At 32.9% G+C, this 14,752-nt stretch overlaps 1 protein-coding gene across 2 annotated transcripts in view; it reads left to right on the top strand.

The window, feature by feature from the left end:
* Nucleotides 1-14,752, top strand: part of LOC123014326 (discoidin domain-containing receptor 2) — a 73,411-nt gene that overhangs the window by 51,968 nt on the left and 6,691 nt on the right. For both annotated transcript variants that reach the window (XM_044413385.1, XM_044413386.1), the window contains 6 exons: nt 4,044-4,223; nt 6,684-6,823; nt 8,904-9,111; nt 9,523-9,839; nt 10,377-10,476; nt 13,050-13,701. In XM_044413385.1, coding sequence (XP_044269320.1) covers nt 4,044-4,223; nt 6,684-6,823; nt 8,904-9,111; nt 9,523-9,839; nt 10,377-10,476; nt 13,050-13,701 — 1,597 coding nt within the window. The remainder of the gene's footprint in view (nt 1-4,043; nt 4,224-6,683; nt 6,824-8,903; nt 9,112-9,522; nt 9,840-10,376; nt 10,477-13,049; nt 13,702-14,752) is intronic.

Below are 14,752 nucleotides of genomic sequence, written 5' to 3'. Positions count from 1 at the left end.
AGAAAGCTACATGCCCGATGCCAGTAATTAGCGTACACGACGTAAAAGTAATTAGCAAATGAAATAATTTTATGTTGTTTTGTGTGTAACATGGTACACATGGTTGATGTTTTATCTGTAATTGGGCTTTCCGTACGAAGTTCTCTAATAACGATGGTTTGTAGTAGACTGTTGTTTTGTTTGTAATGGCAGCCCCTGCTGAACAAGCAGGGAATAATGTAGCGTTCGTGGTAGATTTCAATTGTTTCTAACTTTTCGATACCAAACTACATGTCAGCAATTTAGCTTTCTGCCGTGAAAAGCATGTTCAACTCATATGTTACAATATTGAATAGCTGAATTCAAAAAAATATATATAAATTGGACTTGGAGCAAATTATACGCCCGTTTCAGTCGTAGCGGCGCTGCATTTACAAATATCTTCAATTATTTACGGCGTAATTTAACACTCGACTTCGATTTTGTAAAGAATGGTAAACTTTCGGAGAACTGTAGTATTTACTTTAAAATGTACAGAATGAATCAAGAAACCAGTTCTACGCCATAACACTAATCACCATAAGTACAGCTAGAAATATTCATTATTTGTGGCTTTTTTAATACAAAGTGATGCACAATGAATAAATCTGTTGGCAATCCTGAATCTAATTTTTAAAGCTTACTATTGGAGTGCGCTTTTGATTAACAACAATTCAACAATCTTGAGAGGTTGTACGGCAAGTATTTGTCAAGCAAAACCGTATCCGATTGCAGTGTTTCAAATTATTAACAAAAATACTTTCAAATCTGTTACCAACAGACTCGGTCTTTCTGGATCACTTCGAAGTTTATGCAGACACTGTATTTTAAATTATGTGGCCAGATTATATTGTCAGATCAGATTTTCTTTGATTAATTGGGTAATTCTTAGGTAAAAAAAGAATCTGGGTTACACTGGATTCTGCTACTAATAACACATTTACAAAAAGGTATGTAATATGTACCTAGGTCAAGCAAAATGCCGTAAAAATTGTGGTTTTCACTGGGCTACTTGAAGCCATTAAAAAGAAGATCTTAGAAGAAATTAGTACGTTATACTGACTAAAGATTTTTTGTTATAGTTTATAGTATTTTAAAAATGCAATAAAAAATGTTGACTTTCCTACCACTATCTAGTAAAATAACCAACTCTTTAGATTTCACTTTTACATCAAATCTAAAAAAAATAAAAACGATTGTCGATTCTTACTTCATATTACTCTATTGAACTTAATTATTACAAAAGTCACGGCGTAATAAACAGCCTATATTTTTTAACACCTATGAAAAATTAAGATTGTTATACGAGATTTTGTGTAAGATAATGCTCATCATCTACAAACCTGAATACAGTTGGTCCAACACTTTTGATAGCCTTATATAATACACATGTGAATGCCATGGCACGTTTCCTTTACCTATTTTGCTAATTATTATTAGCAATACTAATTTTACATTTTAAACAAAACCTTTTCCACTAAAAAAAAATATAATATTTTTTGCGTTTTTTTGTAGTTTAGAATACACGCAAATTCAATCAAAATCGTATGTCTCTAACTAAACCATTTTTGAACATTTTCACATGGGATTTATAAATTCAACTGCATAATTTACTTTTTTCATCACCCTGAAATTGTGGTGGCAGTACGCAAGTGGTTTGGTCAAAACAAATATTACTATAGTAGAGTCTCTCTCATTCACAACCCTTACACAATTTGGCAAATAGAGATTGGAACCATATACACAAAATTTTAATGTTATAAGTGAAATTATTTGCTCTTTTGTAACAACTTCTTATACATTTTGGAAGCTGGGAAAAGCTTATAATTTGTACAGGAATGTAAGTACGAGGACTTTAACGTTACTCTTACATATGGCTACTAAACACACAACGGCTAATGAAATGAAAACCACTGTATGATTTTTACATTTGTTGTATCTGTACTAACTTTTCCAACTCGATGAAATGATTTCTGAAATACAAAACCACTTTAAAACTGTGTAGCACAAGAAATGTATGTGACTAGGTATATTTAATATAAAGTGATCCACAATAACTGAATCTTTTGGCAATCCTGACTCTAATTTTTAAAGTTTACCATTGGAGTGCGCTTTTGATTAACAACAATTCAACATTCTTGTGTGTGTTGTACGTCAAGTATTTATCAAGCAAAACCGTATCCGGTTGCATTGTTCCAAATTATTATTAACAAAAATACTTTCAAATCTCTTAACAACAGACTCTCTTTCTAGATCAGTTCGTATTTTTTTTTCTACTCCCACATCTAAAATGGATTTTTTTTTTCATGACGCTAAGTGACTTTTTATATACATCTTGACAAGCCGTGGCGTGCGTATTAGTTACGTTGCTAATAACAACTGTTGTATTAGTCACGGGCTAAAGTTAGCTTTCTGTCAGTTACACATTCCAAATTTAAGTAATTTTTTTGTGGTGATCGTAGTAAAAGTATAGTATGTAACACGTGTATAAACTTTACTAGACATTCGTTTTAATGTCTAAAGTGGCGTTTATAGCACTAGTTACATAATATACTAGTATTTTATACTGTCTGGTAAATTAAGTTTCCCAGCTCTATTTTAAGTCTGGGAACTGAGCTATTACGGTACCAGAACGGAAGAGTCCAGTAAATGAGCTATATCATGACACGTTACGGCAACTGTAACCAAGAAACACTTACTGGATTGTGATTTTTTTGTGAATAATAAGATAGCAAATTATTCTTTTCGGCAAATTTTCTTAAAATAGTATAATAATAGTTATTTATGTACCAAGTCAGTAAAGTAATTCTTTATCGAACGAGTTTGAGATTATGAGCCGAGTGAGCGAAGCGAGCGAGGCGAGTAATAGACGAGTTCGATAAAGACACTTTACTGACGTGGTGCATACAAAATTTTATCGCCAACCACAAAATTTTATGATTGAAAAAATGAGATATTATAATTTACTAATGTCAATGCCATTTTTTGCTAAAAGGGTTGCTTTCACCTAGAATAATACGACCACAACGAAGAARGGGAATACTMTTTCGATATCGGAAAAATRTGCGAGTAAAACGTTTTCSTTAWWATTTTTATTCCGTGTTTTTGGCACCACTCTATGAATATGTCATACCTGCGATTATATTTTTCGAGTGATTTGTCTGGTAGAATTTCGAAAGACGTCTCTAACGACTTCTTCTAAATTTCAGGCGGCGTGCACTGAATGTCTTCTTAATTTTTCTATAAATAATTCGCTACAAAACTCTTATAGTTAGAACAGTGAGAGTGACAAACGATTTCTGTTTAATGTCAAACAGTCATGGCTGGCTTTGTTGAAAGATATTAGCGGTAGGTAAAGTATTTTATTTTACAGTAAGATAAAGTGATTGTTTACTTCCGAAAATCGCTATGGTAATGTTTCGCTTTATTGACGGTTGGCGATAAAATACATTACGATATACATTCGGTAAGCTTCTTGTACATCACATGATCAAGACTCGGCTCCTTCGTTGTCTCGCTTTTAACATCACATTAGTAGGTATTAATTACCGCATTTACCTATTACGTAAGTTACTATTAGTGGAACAGAATGATTTTACGGCGTTTTTTTTTTTTAAATTTGCATATTTTTTATAAATTCCCTTATTTGGAATATGATGATATAGTGTAGCTTATTGCCCTTTATTTAAAGTAAATTAACTCGTGAGTTATTAGGGTCTGTGAATATTGTTGATTGTAATGAACTAACAAAAGCTAAATTAAACCAGTGTAAACATGTCACTTAAAAATTCCATAAATCAAATTTTTTAAAGCATTAATATTAATAGCCGGTATTTTGTATTTGTATCTGGAAAAGTGATTTTTCTCCCTTTACCGTTGATTTAATACACCGACTCTAACTATGATTAATTATGATGGTATTTGTGCAGAGCGCGAATATTATTAATTGCGGAGATTAATAGGTATTATAAATAACTTGGCAGCAGCACAGGTGCTTCCGTTGTCATAGCGTTGACGTGTTCCAGACGGTCTGTTGAGCTACGATGTGCCTCAGGGACTTCAACGCGGCCCCGAATTAGACCTCACCGACCGCACCTACGACGGCCGAGAAGAAGGCGGTCATCTATCGCGAGGGTTAGGTCAGCTAGTCGACGGACAGAAAGGACAAGACAACTTTAGGCTTGACCTCGCAGGACATGGCAAAGGTAACAGCATTGCGATATTTGCTTTGGACGCATTTACATTTATATTACGGCCCTTGCCGGAGGCACTTGCTACAATGTGTTGTTCGGGACCGATTCATTCCACTTTATGTCTGTATTTTGTCTCCATCTTGTCCGCTCTCTGCCACACGTGTGCTTTTTGATGACACGTTCGAATTGATATGACCCACAGATTTATTCAATTGATTCTTTTCCATAAATTTTATTGAATGACCTCGGGGTTACGAGTTTTAGATGATCAACGTTTGTCATTTGAAACCCCGCATATTGCTTCAGCTTGATAATTTTTCTCAGATTTGCACCAAAATGGCTTACAGTTTAGCCAAATATGTTGTAAAACTGGACTTTCATAAAACACAAATATGAACATTCGATTAGGAATACGAGTACTTTTCAAATGCCATCTTTACGTTGAACTGTTTTTATAAGTGTCCATGGTGAAATCTACTACTTTCAAGTTTGGTTCCTTTTATAATTAAAAACTAAAATAATAAATTAATTAAAAAAAATTCAAACATTTACCAATTTGCACCCCGTCTCATATTTTTGAAAATGCTGCGAATACGGTTAAAGATACAAGAAAAATGCAATAAGGAAAGTTGTAGATAATTAAATTTTCAAGAGACGATATCTCTATCTTCAATGATTTAGGTCCTAAAGACGTTCAAGTAACGAATACCTCTCATTTTTACCGGTAGTCAAGAGACAAAAAAGTAATTTAAACCTAAACGGTTGAAGATAGAGATATAGTCTCGCGGACTTTTTGTAGGAAATTTAATTCTCTACAACTTCGCTTCCTACACTTTGTATCTTCAACCGTATTTACAGTGTTCTCAAAAATATCGAAAACAGTATTAAAAATAACTTATAAACAATTATCAGTTTGCGTTCCGGCCAATCATTTTGAGAACGCTGCGATTATGGTTAAAGATACAAAAAAAGTGTAAGAAACAAAATTGCTACAAAGAAGTCCGCGAAAACACATCTTCAATGGTTTAGGTTTAAATTGCTTTAAAGTGTTCTTCTGGTACTGAATCACCAGTAAAAATAAAACGAATCCGTTGCTTGAGCGGCTTTGAACGTCTTTGAGGCCTAAACCATTAAAGATAGAGGTATGGTCTCGCAAACTTTTTACTAGAAAATTTTATTCTCTACAACTTTCTTTCTTACATTTTTCTTGTATCTTCAACCGTATTCGCAGCATTTTGAAAAACATGAAACAGAGCACAGATTTTAAATTTGAAATATTTTTTTTCTCATATTTCTCGTGAAAAATTTTGTCATTCGTGTTTCACAGTTTATTAAAAATGTAAAGCTCAACATTTTTTATTTTTTTTCCAAGCAATTAGTGCATTGGTTGAATTTTAATTAATTTAAAACGATTTGAAACTGAGACGGTAAAACACTCTAAGCGCCCTCATTTTTACTCCGCCGTACTACTTTTTTTGGGTTCAAAAAATCGAGCAATTTTGTATCTCGTTTCGTGTCCTAGTATGTAGTTCTTCGTAGGTAGAAGAATAAAAACTGTTCTAGAAACGTTGACCGAGAGAAAAGTTAAATGAAATGTAATGGTATATTGAAACTAATTGTTAAAAGTTGATTAAAGAAGTATAGAAATATTTAACTCGGTTTTATAATGTACAGGGTGACTCAGTGAAGATGTGAAGCTTTTGGCCATTTCGTACATCAACGTCAAATTCTTAGATAAATTTGTGAATTTGGAAGTTGTTAAAGTAAAAAAAAACATATTCTAAAGTGTTTCAATAATGAAGTACCAATAATGATTTTTTACAATTTTTTGTGTTGGGTTATTATCTGATGTGAGAGACATATTTTTCCTCGGTCTTTAATGTTCTACGTTCTTGTATACTTAAAAAGAAGGAAGAAATTATAAGGGATATAAAACCAAAATACATGCAGCCGCCGCAGCGCACAACCCTAATAAAAGAAGTCTCTTCATTCGCCCAGCTTTAGGCATGATTAATGGTGGGTGAATCAGCAGTTCGCGACTAGATTTATTACGAGTTCGGCTGTTTCGTGGGATTAATATCGGGCCCGCCTGTTGAGCAAGTGCGGTCATCACCTGTAAAGTGACAGTTCCTTCAGCTACGCCAAAGCTTTGCTGGTGTGAGGGGCTCCCTAGAGTCTAACTCTTTTCCGAAGATAAATGGAACTAGACCGGAACTGGAAAGATACAAAATGATCGAACTTACTTTAGATAGGGGTCGTGTAGCAAACTATTTAATACTTTAATTGGATAAAAGAATGCTTGCATTTCAGCTTAATAAAAAGTGACTGCGCATTTTTTTAATCACCGTGTATAAAAGCTCGGAAACAATACATTTTTGTATTGACAAATATGTTTGATGTAGGGCGATCAATCATAAGATGACACTATCCGTCCTTACAAAGTGTAACTAATTCAGAATTATCTGGGTGTAGGTTATGAGTGGGTAGGATGGCGCAACGACACACCTGGTTGGGATGGCCACCCTTTAGAAATGCGTTTCGAGTTCGACAAAGTACGCAACTTCTCAGCTGCTCATCTGCATACTAATAATCTCTTCAGCAAAGATGTGCAGGTAAATTATAGGCAATTACAAAAAACACAACAGAATTGCTCCACATTCTATTCCTATTGTATTGAAATAAGTTTGCATTAATGAATGTTAAACAAAGTCTTTAAAAAGCCAGATAACAGTTACTTGGATGTATACAAATGTCGCACAAAATGTATTTTTCCTATGTTATACAAAATGCGTTAAAAAATTAAACAAGTATAAAAAAATAATAATGTCTAAAGTAGACAAGTTTAATATAAAACAAATATATTTCTCTTAATTAAAACAGAGTGGAAGTTATTTTTATTAAGCAAAACTGGGTTTATTTTGTGTATGTATTAAATAAAAATGTGGCTTAGTTGAATGTGAACTTGCATTTTTCTTTTGTCACTTTAGCTAAAGTAGCTGGTGTATCTTAGCTATAGAGTAACTTTATGATGATTGGAAATTGTTTTTTTTAATACAGGGTGTTTGTTTCTCGAGCTCCATCATGAGGATCTCAGTTATTATAAGAGATACGAGCTCGGTTAAATTAGGGCAAAGTTACGCATTTTTATGCTGAATAATAATCTGAAAGAAAATTTAATGTATCATTATTAGTTTTTGAATTATTGGAAAAAAACGGAAATTTGTAATCTTCGTTTTTATTTTTTCAAGCGAAAACTATGAGACCTAGACGTTTTTAACTAGAATGTCCTTAAGTCACTTTTTTACAAGGAAATTTTTTTTTATACACTAAAAATCCCAAAGCCGTGGTGTTTTTGTCACTATGACAGGACAAAAGTTGGCCCTAACTATTACAGCGACAAAACGGAACTTAACTTTTGAAAGCGTCTGAATCTGCATCATCGGATTTACGTATTCATTAAATTGTCTTACCGAATTACACTGACATTTTTAATTCGAGTTTTGTTTCCTTTAGGCAATTTAACTCAAAAAACTGCCAGTTTTGCTTTCAGAAGCAGTTTTTTTCGTTAAATTGCCAGAAAACAGCATTCTCATTAAAATGTCAAGTTTACTTCGAAAAAAAAAAGCTCTCCTGTAATTATAAGTGAATCAAAATCTGTCTTCGTATTTTCCAAGGCACTCATGACAACACTCAACTTTAGATTTTCTTATGGACGTCATATTCTATTCCTGAATTTTTGAAAAGTCTTTTTGATCTTGATTACAACGATATAATTAAATTTTACATGCTGATCAAAATAAAAAAAAGCGTTTTTTCAAAGAGTGCTTTGGAAAAAACACCACTAATTTTAATTAACAAACTAAATTTTGACAGTTCAATTGAATTTAGATCTGGAATTCACATTTCCGTCAAACTTATTTAAAAACAAAGGTTTTGAAATAGGAACAACCTGATAAATTAGAATTTACTCTTTGCAAAACAAAACAACACAAAGTTATAAAAGATACTCAAATGCACCAGCTTCAAAATTTTGTTTGTTAGTTGAAATTGTTGCCATTTTTTCCAAAGCACTCTTCGCAAAAACGCTTAATAAAAACGTAATCAAGTACAAAAAGATTTTTCAAAAAGACAGAAATCAAATATGGCGTCCGTAAGAAAATCCAAAGTTGAGTGTTGTAAACTCTGATATAAAGAACGCCTTGGAAAATACAAGGACAGATTTAGATTCCTTGTAAAAAAGTGTCTTAAGAACGTCCTAGTTAAAAACGTCTAGAAAATTACAAATTTCCGTTTTTTTTTTTCCAATATTCAAAAACTAATCTTGACACATTAAATTTTCTTTTAGATTATTGTTCAGCATAAAATTGCCCTAATTTAACCGACTTCTTATCTCTTATAATAGTTGATATCCTCCTGGTGGAGCTCGAAAAACAATTACATAATTTAAATATTGAAAATTAGTGTTGACTAAAACTCCTAAGATTGACTCAAATATTGTGAAAAATACGATCAATTATGGCAAAAATGTATTGACAAACCCCTTAATAATCTTATTGGTATTATGAAAGAAAGTGTTAATTTTCGACAACGCAATGTTTCTGTAGGGAAACACACACAAAGTATTTTGTTTAGCATTCATGTCAATCAGAAATTCACCATTTTAATAACATTTGGATATTTTCTTCGCCTCAGGTGTTCTCCCATGCTCGAGTATTTTTTAGTGTGAATGGAAATTTGTTCAACGGCGAACCTGTTCATTTTTCGTACATGCCGGACCTGGTTTTAGAACACGCCCGCAATGTTACGATTAAACTCCACCACCGCATCGGGCGATTCCTCAAACTTCAACTATACTTCGCCTCCCGATGGATCTTGCTCAGTGAAATCTCTTTTGACTCCGGTAAGCGTCTTTAATCTTTCAGCCATCCATAATCAGTGGAGTGACTTATTGTTTGACTACTGAATCCATTTTGCAAACGATAAAATACCAACATTAATCTCTATCAAATAAATCAAAGTGTCGCACGCAAAATTCACCAAAATATCGACTTTACGAGATTACTCGTGTTTTATCATCTGCACAACTCCTTCAATTAGCGACAGTCAAAGTGGACATACAAAATTAGTTCCGCCCTTACGAAACTGTTTTTAAATTTCTCCCAAAATAATTAAAACCTACTTGACCCAAAAAATTGCCGGGGAAAAGCGAAGGAGCCATACTTCTCTCGGCTTTTTCTCTTTAATAACGACAAGCTAAAATCGTAATACTTTTTCTGGTCGCTGAAAATCTACTTTCTAAATGTTATTTCAGTGGTGATAACAGGCAATTTTACGGAGACGGCGGAGGACATCCCAATCCCAGATTCCGGCAAAGAGTATCCCTTACAAAGGGATGAAGTTAAAAGTACGTCCAGTAAAGCAAATCGTAATACAACGGGAGCTTCCACAAAAAGCGGAACTAATGAAGAACCTAAGCACTACATTGGTTTCGTTATTGGGATCCTTACGGTTGTAATATTGATCCTTGTAACAGCGATTGTGTTTATCGTATTTCGAAATCAACGACTCAAAATGGCCACAGGACTCACAGTTGTGCCCAGATTGGAAAAGAGAATTCAATCTGACAAGGTAAGAAATCTTTAACAACGCAACTCCAGCATCTCAACCTTTAATTTATATTACCTTACTACTGCTTGTGCGATTGAAAAGAATTTTCACATTTACCCATTGCATTGAAGAGATTTTCAACGTTTGAATGAAAAAATATCCGTAATTAAGCAAATTAACGAAAGGTCAACAAGCTTCGTGTCCGTTATTATTCATGTTTTTACACAAACCTGTTTAAAAACAATTATATCTAATTAAATTACTTATTCAGTTACTCCGACACGGGAGAAGACAAATTGTTTTCTAAAATCATTGAAGCAATGCATTTCTTTTTGTCTAAGAAAAACTTGTAGTTTGAAAAAAGAAACGTATCCTATGGTCTTGTTAGCCGCTGAATTAGGTAGCTAAGGCAATTTTTTGCAGCAAACTCAGCAAAACGGAATTAATGTAGTAAAACTTTGTATGAAAAAGTAGTTACGCAATCGAAATTTGACAAACAAATATGATTATAAAGTCAAGCAACGTTAACGTGTTTTATTTTGTGTTTTCTGTTTGTAGATGGCAATGGAAGACTGCGATAAATCAGCTCTTTACGTTGAAACTTGCAAGACGAATCTTTATGCTCGACAGACGCATCCAAACAGTCCGGATTATTCAGGTAAGTAATGTAAATGACTTCAAATTTCTTGAGTTATTATTAGTCCACTTTTATTTCTAATGATGTAGTTGGCTTTGTATATTGTTAGTATTCTATTTTTTATGAGTAAATAAAATACGATGTGAGTGCCTGATTAATATAGCGTGTATTTAAAAAATTCAATTCATGTATTTAGTTTCAAACTATTTTAGACTTTAGGAGGTTTAATTTTAATTATAAAATCGATTGTCATGGAATGTTCTGATCTCGTGAAAATTTTCCTGAAATTTCGGTAATGGAGGAAAAGTATTTCAACAAAGAGGTGGAAGTGTGGAACATGCTTTAGCATAAATTCATTTCAGTAGCAAAAAACTTCCATGTTACCTATGCATTTTCAGACACATGTTTTAGATTTCATTTAGATATGGAATATTTTTCTAAAAGTAAAACAAAAACTCGTATATTAATACGAGTAAACAGAAGTAAAACAAAAACTCGTCTCGTATATTAATACGAGTAAACAGAAGTAATTTATTGTAATAAACTGAATTATAGAACTAGAAAAAAAAGTTTTAAATATAATTTACTGTGCTTAAAATAAAATATACTTTTCATCAGCTTTAATTTGGAAGTTTAAATAGACAAAGACTGTCGAATTTGCGATTCGAGAAACACTAATACTATATTATAAAATTTACAGCATGGGCTTTCTTTTCAAGGTCATATATAAGGACTATCCTTGCAAAGCTACTACTTTAACTCAAAGCAAGTTTACTGCTGGGAGATATTGATATCTCAATTTTCAACAAACGTCGCAACATTGCGACAGCTGTAGAAGTAATAAACGGTCATTCTTGATACTAAAGAATGTTGTCAATTGAGCTTTTTCACTGAAAGACTTGCTAATATTCTCAAAGAAAACAATTTTATAATGATTAATGAATGTGTTCTGTTCTCTTTTATTTATTTTTAATAAAAAATGCTCTGAGCTTTTTTGAGTAGTGCATTTCCTTTAGAAAAATAAACGTACAGACATTCGTTGAACGTAGTTTTTAAAAAATTATTTATTATTTTTTTTTATATATTCATAAATAAAAATAGGAAGTTAGCGCCCATAAATATACAGGTGATTCCTAAATGGACCGACAAAATTTGATCCTTGGTAGTATTAAATGAGAATATGCTGGAAAATATATATAAAAAATTCATTGTTTAACCGTTCTCCAAATAAAATTTATTAAAGTTATTTTCGAGGTAAAGCGTACGCCACTGATATGTTCGTAAATAGTATTAGCACAGGTAGTGGAAACCATGGTATTGATGAAAACAACAAGTACTTGATCATTGCAACAATTCATAAACACCGTAAGTGTTTAGGGGGTTCTGTCTCTAAAAGATATAAACGTAAAAAGGGTACAAATTGTCTCCATTTATCCTTGAGAAATTCTGATAAAAATTTTTCGGTCTATTTAAGAATCAGCTTGTATACCAGGTGAATAAAAAGTATGGAACCAAGTTTTTGCTTAAACGCTTGCTTTTTTGCTTAAACTATTTATTTTTTGTAAAAATTAATTGATGAATGATAAAGTACTATAAAAATGTGATGTTTCATCAAAAATAAAATTTTCCGATTTTCTAAAAAAATTTTTAAATGTCAACCCACTATAAAACCATTTTTCTCATCGAAGAATTACAGCTATCTACTTTGTATCTAATTTTTTTATAAAAAATAAAATTATTATAAAATATAAAATTTGTTTTACGTAAATTGCAGTTTTGACAAAAAAATCGCTTAACTCAAAACAAAACAAAATTTCGTATTCAAAATATGATCACATTTTTATATTACTTTATTTATATTAATTATTATTTTCTAGAAGCAATTGATTAAAAAAACGTTTGGTTCTATAATTTATATTTACCTGTTTGTAGAAAACTTTCTAAAATTTTAAATTAAAAAATATAGTTTAGTTTAAAAACTGTAGCAATAAAAGCTGGACAGAAAAATTAACAAAATCGTTCAATGAAAGTTTAGTTTTAAACAATTATTACAAGTATAGGTTGTACAAGCATTTGGATTGTCTTACCACAACCGTAAAATGCTCTAAATTATAAAAAATATAATTATACAGAGTGATGATAAAACTGCGGATAATATTAATAACTTGTTCAAAAACACTAGCTTTTAGTGTAGTGTTAATCAGAAGTTAAAGATTAAAAAAAAAATAAATCTAGTGCATTATTTGACTAATGTTCCAAAAAATTTCAACTATTAATTTAAAAATTCACTTCTTGTTACTTTGATCGAAATTCCTTCAAATAGGAGTGAAATATGTTTTGTGAGCAAATACTCACAAAAGTTAAAAGTCGCTTTGAAGTATGTACATGAGCATCTGATTTAAGTAGGTATAAAGCATTGTATCGCTATGCCAAATAAATGAGATATTTTTGGAAAACTTGAAAATTTATATTATAAAATCTGATCCATTCGTACAAGTCAGTGTGCACATTTATAAAATATTGATCGAGAGGTTGTCAAGCGGAAGTCTGTGTAAGGAACCGCTTATTTTTCACTTTGGCGTTTACATTTTCAGAAGTGCCGGATCTGGTTTGCCAGGAATACACCGTTCCGCAGCACATGATGGACAAGTCGTTTTCACAATCGTCGCGAGCGCCGCCGCCGATGCTGAACTTCCTGCCGAAACCGCCTCCCGTGCCTCCACCTCCGGCAAGCTACTATACAGACCAAGATATATGCAGCCCTCTTCCGCTGGTGTCGTCACCGGCGCTGTCGCCCCCGCTGGGGCTATCCCGGTCGAAAATGAGTCGCCATTTCATGCTGCCCCTGAGTCCGGAACCGGATGATTGCTCGGATCAAGACGAGGACGTGGTGATCGAAATTTTCCCGCGTGAACAATTATCTATAATCGAAAAAATCGGCGACGGGCCGTTCGGAGACGTGCATCTGTGCGAAGTGGTGGCCGATGACGGCAAACTCAGTGACTGCAAATTCGTGGTCGTGCATACTCTGCGCTTGGAAACTTACAGAGAGGAGTTTAATAAAGAAGTGAAAGCGCTAGCGAGACTAAATGATCCGAATATTGCCCGTCTCCTCGGCGCTTGCCTCGACACCGAACCAATATGTGCTGTGAGAGAGTACGCGCCAATGGGAGATTTGTGCCAATTTTTGCAAGATCACGTCGCTGAAACGGCCACTCCGCTCGCTACCACTGCCAAAACGCTGAGGTAAAGGACTTACTCAAAATTATTAAATTTAATTATGCATGGGCCGTGATCGTAAATTGGTTGAGCAGGTGAAATGCAAGGCGCTTGGAAAGAAGAAAATTTATTTGTTTGAAAAGAAAAACTGTGGAAAAGTTTACTCGAGCTCCTTTTATTGAGATATTTATGTTTCAAATACTTCCCAACGGTTTTCACTGTTATTCAACTTTTTCACAATAAAATAAAGAAGGGATAAAATTTAGTTGGTTTTTATGAACACGCGATACTATATCATTCGAAAATATTTCTGCGTGTGGAAAGCAAAAGTAATCTTCCACGAGCTGTGACGCACGAGAATTTAGGCAGTAATAAATAATATCTGTATAATACAAAAAATATTGTACATTTTACTAAATATAAATTATAACATACAGGGTGTCAATTTTAAAACTTGCAATCGGCAATATCTCTAGAACTAAAAAAGTTATTAAGAATCTCTCAAAACCGTTTCGGTGGTTTTTAGGGGGAAGTGACGCTCCTCCACCCACCCTTCAAGCCACAGCCACCTTAAGTTGAAAATTTTAAATGGCACTACCCTACTTGCGATACATCGTTGGAAAGCCCATAACAAGCGCTTTTCAAAAATGTCATACAACAGCCTATTTGGTAAAGTCATTTTTCCATTTATTCAAAAACGAAGACGTTAATTTTTTTTTATTATATTCAAGGGTGGGTGGAGGTGTGTCACTTATCATGTCATTTTAATTCTCCCTAGGAACCACCAAAACGGTTTTGATAACTTTTTAATAACTTTTTCAGTTAAGAGAAATTGCCGATTGCAAGTTTTGAAATTGACACATATTGTACTATTTTTAGTTCCAATTTCATTAATTAAAATATTGTTCCAAGCTGTAGGTGACAACTACGGAGAGTGTTTAGGTATAGTGACAACTAAACTAAGTAATTAATTTTTTTTTCTCTTTAGTTCAATTTACAATGTTGAAATAAATTAATAATAACCTCAAACTTAACTTTTTAAGAACCGTATTTTATGGTTTAAATTTCTATATTTTTA

Source organism: Tribolium madens, unplaced genomic scaffold (assembly GCF_015345945.1).
Source record: "Tribolium madens isolate multiple individuals breed KSU strain unplaced genomic scaffold, Tmad_KSU_1.1 Scaffold_97;HRSCAF=244;Tcas5.2_LG3a, whole genome shotgun sequence".
Taxonomy (NCBI): Eukaryota; Metazoa; Arthropoda; class Insecta; order Coleoptera; family Tenebrionidae; genus Tribolium; species Tribolium madens.
Note: the sequence above shows the minus strand (reverse complement) of the source record. Positions and strands in the feature narration are given on the sequence as shown.